This window comes from Psammomys obesus, unplaced genomic scaffold (genome assembly GCF_907164565.1).
Source record: "Psammomys obesus unplaced genomic scaffold, mPsaObe1.curated_primary_1811, whole genome shotgun sequence".
Classification (NCBI taxonomy): domain Eukaryota; kingdom Metazoa; phylum Chordata; class Mammalia; order Rodentia; family Muridae; genus Psammomys; species Psammomys obesus.
The window spans coordinates 44,016-50,000 of NW_026596040.1; the positions used below are offsets into that span (position 1 = coordinate 44,016).

At 51.3% G+C, this 5,985-nt stretch overlaps 1 protein-coding gene across 2 annotated transcripts in view; it reads left to right on the forward strand.

Annotated features, from left to right (window-relative positions):
* Positions 1 to 963: 963 nt before the first annotated feature.
* Positions 964 to 5,985, forward strand: part of LOC129687914 (protocadherin gamma-C4) — a 32,987-nt gene continuing 27,965 nt past the window's right edge. Inside the window, exon 1 of one of the 2 annotated variants that reach the window (XM_055622534.1) lies at positions 964 to 3,766. In XM_055622534.1, coding sequence (XP_055478509.1) covers positions 1,340 to 3,766 — 2,427 coding nt within the window. In that variant the 5' untranslated portion in view covers positions 964 to 1,339. The remainder of the gene's footprint in view (positions 3,767 to 5,985) is intronic. The other variant, XM_055622535.1, reaches the window with a different exon arrangement.

Sequence of the window (5,985 nt, forward strand, 5' to 3'; positions counted from 1 at the left end):
ACAAGCTCCCAGTGCCTGCCTATGACATTGGTTCTCCCACTTTGAGTAGCAAGTAGCTGGACTGTAGTCCAGATACTAAATTCTGATGTATTCATCTCCTTAATGCCTATCACAATTCTTGGTGGTCTAGCCAAGACTTAGTTACACTTCCAGAAGGACCAGGCATTTATAAAGAAAGAGTATGAGGCTCCTAAAACGTCACATCTAGCACCTAATGGATTGCTTTCCATCATTAATCAGGGCTTGCTTTGTACCACGCACTTTCATGGACTCACGATCAGGATACGATTTTAGAAGCCTTTGGGCTATTTTCTTGACCAAGACATACAGCCAAACTTGGCCTCATTTCATAGCCAACTTGTATTTCTTATTCTGACCATTGCTATTTTTTGTTTGGTGTCTACAATCCTAAATGTAGAACTTTTTATTCTAAAGCTTTGTATCTCTCTAGTGAATCTATAATCATTTTGTGAGAGGTCCTGGGTACCATATGGCTTGCCCTCCTCCCTTCTCTCTCTGAGGGAGATTTCTTTATTAGCAATGCAACGTGAGCTCAGAACCTTAGGAAAATGATTAATCCCGGAATAGAGAGCATTTAAGAGATCACGTTCTAACCAATTGATATTACACGATTGGAAGAAAAAAAAAAAAAAGAGGTAGGGAAATTACATATTTCTTTTTGTTCCATAAAAAAAAAAAAAAAAATCCTTGAAAATAATGGCATCCAATTTCAAAGGATATAAAACCTTACTTTTATTTTTAAAATTTTAAGACAGAGTTAAGACGGATTTGCTCCACTGAGGGAGTAAAGAATTCTAGCCTCGTGGGGGTGGGGGTGGGGCTATCGTTTTTTTCCACTCAACGCTGAGTCGTTTTCGGTTCGGGTCGTTCCGCTCTCTTGTAGTCAAAGACAACGTTTGATGGGCCTGGTCAGGCCGGGAGGTGGGCAGATCCACCCGCGGGTTGGGTTTGCGTCGCTGGCGCTGGCAGGGCGCTGGGCAGGAAACTCTGGAAGGCAGCCAGAGGAAAGTGAAGTTCCGGGCGCGAGCGCGTGTCCTGCTCAAAGAACCCGGCGCTAGCGCGTTCTTCGTGCAGTTATTGGCTGGGACTCTGTGTGCCGCTGTCGGCCAATGAAGACGCTGGAGATCCGGCCCCGGCCCGTCCCCTTTCGGCGCCCCGGGAGGAGGCAGAGACTCAACAGCGGGCGAACAAATCAGAGGCGCCCAGAAAGCCATGTCGGAGTCGGCGCCCGGCGCCCAAGCGCTAACCCGCTGAAAGTTTCTCTGTGAAACCTCGGGGACCGCCCGGACCCCGCCGAGAGGAGCTGCCCGTGAGTGAGATGGTCGCAGAGGCCCGGAGCGGCGGACTGGTAAGGCCGGGGAGAACGGTGGGAGTTTTGCTTCTGCTAGCTGCCTTGACCGAGGCTTCCACCGTCATCCACTATGAGATCCTGGAGGAGAGAGAGAAAGGGTTCCCCGTGGGTAACGTGGTCACGGATCTCGGTTTGGACCTGGGCAGCCTGTCGGCCCGCAGGCTCCGGGTGGTGTCCGGAGCCAGCCGCAGGTACTTTGAGGTGAACTGGGAGACCGGAGAGATGTTCGTCAACGACCGGCTGGACCGAGAGGAGCTCTGTGGGACGCTGCCCTCCTGCACCGTCACTCTGGAGCTGGTGGTGGAGAACCCGCTGGAGCTGTTCAGCGCGGAAGTGGTGGTCCAGGACATCAACGACAACAATCCCTCTTTCCCCACCGGGGAAATGAGGTTGGAGATTAGCGAGGCCATGGCGCCGGGGACGCGCTTTCCGCTCGAGAGCGCGCACGATCCCGATGTGGGAAGCAACTCTTTACAAACCTATGAGCTGAGCCACAACGAGTACTTTGCGCTCCGCGTGCAGACTCGAGAGGACGGCACGAAATACGCGGAGCTGGTCCTGGAGCGCGCCCTGGACTGGGAGCGCGAGCCCAGCGTCCAGCTGGTGCTGACGGCGGTGGACGGGGGAACCCCAGCCCGCTCCGCCAGCCTTCCCATCCGGATCTCGGTGCTGGACGCCAATGACAATGCGCCTGCCTTCAATCAGTCTTTGTATCGGGCGCGCGTCCGGGAGGATGCACCCCCCGGCACGCGCGTCGCCCAGGTTCGTGCAACTGATCTGGATGAAGGCCTCAACGGAGAAATCGTCTACTCCTTCGGCAGCCACAATCGTGCTGGGGTGCGGGAGCTATTCGCCTTGGACCCGGGGAGCGGGGTGCTGACAATCAAGGGTCGCCTGGACTTCGAAGACACCAAACTCCACGAGATTTACATCCAGGCCAAAGACAGGGGTGCCAATCCCGAAGGAGCGCACTGCAAAGTGCTGGTAGAGGTCGTGGACGTGAACGACAATGCCCCGGAGATCACGGTCACTTCCGTGTACAGCCCCGTCCCCGAGGATGCCCCTCTGGGGACTGTCATCGCCTTGCTCAGCGTGACTGACCTGGATGCTGGCGAGAACGGGCTGGTGACCTGCGAGGTGGCCCCGGGGCTCCCCTTCAGCCTGACTTCTTCCCTCAAGAATTACTTCACTCTGAAAACCAGTGCGGCCCTGGACCGCGAGACCGTGCCAGAGTACAACCTCAGCATCACAGCCCGAGACTCGGGAACCCCCGCTCTCTCGGCCCTTACGACAGTGCGGGTCCAAGTGTCCGACATCAACGACAATCCTCCCCAGTCGTCCCAATCTTCCTACGACGTTTACGTTGAGGAAAATAACCTCCCCGGAGTTCCTATCTTAAACCTAAGTGTCTGGGACCCCGACGCCCCGCCCAATGCCCGCCTTTCCTTCTTCCTCTTGGAGCCAGGAGCGGAAACTGGGCTCGTGGGTCGCTATTTCACAATAAACCGTGACAGTGGAGTCTTGACAACCTTAGTACCCCTGGACTACGAAGGTCAACGAGAGTTCCAGCTAACGGCTCATATAAACGACGGGGGCACCCCCGCCTTGGCCACCAACATCAGCGTGAACGTATTCGTTACTGACCGCAATGACAACGCCCCCCAGGTCCTGTATCCCCGGCCTGGCCAGAGTTCGGTGGAGATGCTGCCCCGAGGTACAGCTGCGGGCCACGTGGTCTCACGGGTGGTCGGCTGGGACGCAGACGCGGGGCACAATGCCTGGCTCTCCTACAGCCTCGTGGGGGCCCCCAACCAGAGCCTTTTTGCCGTGGGCCTTCACACCGGTCAGATCAGCACTGCCCGCCCAGTCCAGGACACAGATTCACCGAGGCAGATTCTCACAGTCCTGATCTCAGACAACGGAGAACCGTTGCTCTCCACCACGGCCACCCTGACCGTGTCAGTAACCGAGGAATCCCCGGAAGCCCGGGCCGAGTTCCCCTCTGGCTCCGCTCCCCGGGAACAGAATAAAAATCTCACCTTTTATCTCCTCCTTTCTCTGATCTTGGTCTCTGTGGGGTTCGCAGTCACAGTGTTGGGAGTGATCATATTCAAAGTTTACAAGTGGAAGCGGTCTAGGGACCTATACCGAAGCCCGGTGAGCACCCTGTACCGAACACCAGGGCCCTCGCTGCACGCAGACGCGGTGCGAGGAGGCCTGATGCCGCCGCACCTGTACCGCCAGGTGTACCTCACCACGGACTCTCGCCGCAGCGAGCTGCTCAAGAAGCCCGGTGCAGCCAGCCCGCTGGCCAGCCGCCAGAACACGCTGCGAAGCTGTGACCCGGCGTTCTATAGACAGGTGCTGGGCGCGGAGAGCGCCCCCCCTGGACAGGTAAGAGTTAGCAAGTCATTTGTGAACCGCGTTAATGCCTGTTGATTCTTGTACCGCGTCCAGGGAGGTACGGATCTGTTCTGTTGTTGCTGTCGTTTTGAACGATGGTGATGTTTTTCTGAGCATGCTCCCAGGCTTTGACCTACCCTTCCTAGATCAAACAGTGCCTTTCAGGGGAAGTGGCTGGCTAGAGTGTGCTCTTTGTGGTCCTGTGCCAAGGTGATGATACTTGCTTGACTCATTCCTGGACTCAGTTCACACCCTCAGCACTCTTTTGCCATCACAATTAGTCAGTCATGCTAGGGGCACTTGATCTCAGCACTTTGAGCTTAGCTTGGTTTGGTTTGCTTTGGAAATGAGTTCCTGGATGCCTCTAAGCAGTGTCAGTCAAAAACCTGCCTTGTCTGTCCACCTGTCAAGTGCTTGCTACATCTCCTCTATTAAAAAACTAATGTGGTTTTAGGGGTTGGCTGTTTCTTTGTTTGAGGCTAGCCTGGAACCCACTGTGGAGACCAGACCGGCCTCAGAGATTCACCTGCCTCTAAAACTAATGGGATTTAAAAACAAAACAAAACAAAAACCCTTCATTGGCCTGAACAATCCTGTACCTCATTCTCAGATAATTTATAAAGCTCTAGGCATCCTTTAAATTTATTTCGAGCACAGTACTGAAAGTAATGGGCATGTTCCCAGATGTCTTATAACATTAATAGTGAGCACTGTAGGAAACTTGGAAAATACATAAAAATATAAAGACAAAAATTTAACTCTAATACTCAGACCTAATTGTTTCAGTTACAAAACAAACATTTATTTTGAAACTAAATTTAGACAGCCCACAAGAATATCAGGTGGGGAAGCCTCTAGTGGTCCTGATCTTTCTCCAGCACTGTGTCTTGCTAGGTGTAGACCTACTGGGAAAGAGAGATTCATTCCTTCCCTTAGGTAAAGCATTCATTCGTGCACGATGAGATGCTGATAACTATGAAGTCTTCCTGTGGAGACAAGTACACACTCTGGATTGTAGAAGAGTCGCTGTTTGCTGGTAACTAAATGCATTATTGCTGGCAATTCTTTTGTTTGTTTGTTTGTTTGTTTTATTTTTTGAGACAGGGTTTCTCTGTGTAGCCCTGGCTGCTCTGGAACTCGCCCTGTAGACCAGGCTGGCCCTGAACTCAGAGATTTGCCTGCCTCTGCTGGGATTAAATGCCTGCGCCACCGCTGCCCTGCCATTGCTGGCAATTCTTTGGTTTGGCAGTTAAACAAATGAGAATCCTCGCTTATCAACTGAGTCTTTGACCACATGCTGCTCAGTCTCCTTTCTAGGCCTCTTACATGTAATGAGGAAACAGCATGGGCTTTGTTGGACCAATTGGTGCCATTCTGCATGTGCCTGGTTGCCATGATGGCCAAGAGTTATTAATTATTACTATTACTATCACTACTGGTACTTCTTTGTCCAAAAGCTTGAACGCACTCTGGAAATGAGCAAATAGGAGGACAGCCTAAGCTGGCAACAAAGAGGCTGACGAAGGGTGACAGCACACAGAAGAGGCTGCTCTGCCATCAGCCTGGAAGCAACTACCTTTTTTCTAGAACAATGTTCTCAAATTTGGGTGCCCCGTAGAATCTCTCGGGGGCCCTTTCAAGAGTCAGAAGCACAGACATCTCAAATTTGCCCAGGAATCAGCTGGCCCGTCATTTATTGTATGAAGCAGGAGGTCATTGTCATTCTGATGTTCACAGAACCAGGAGCCAAAAGCCAACTTTAGTGAACCAAGCCAAAATAATAATAATAATAATAATAATAATAATAATAATAATAATAATAATAATTCTGTCAAATCACTTTCCAGCTTTAAAATTTAAAATATTACATAGAACAGTTCTAGAAGAGCATTGTATGTGAGGTATACTGTAGCATTTCAGTCAACTAAAGAAATAATCTTCCTGAACCACTCGTACGTACGTAGACTGCTGTTTTTGAGTCTGTCTGTCTGTCTGTCTGTCTGTCATAGCCCAGGCTGGCCTGATCCTCTTGTCTTCACCTCCTGAGTATTTCTATCGCAGGTGTGCTGCATTAGGCCTGGCTTATTCTTTGAAACTAGAACTGAACAACAGAACTGGATCTTTGGGGTGGTCCAAATATATTTCAAAATTAAAATGTGGCAACAGTTCCATAATTTAGTATAGATGAGTATACAAAAAGCCATTGAGTT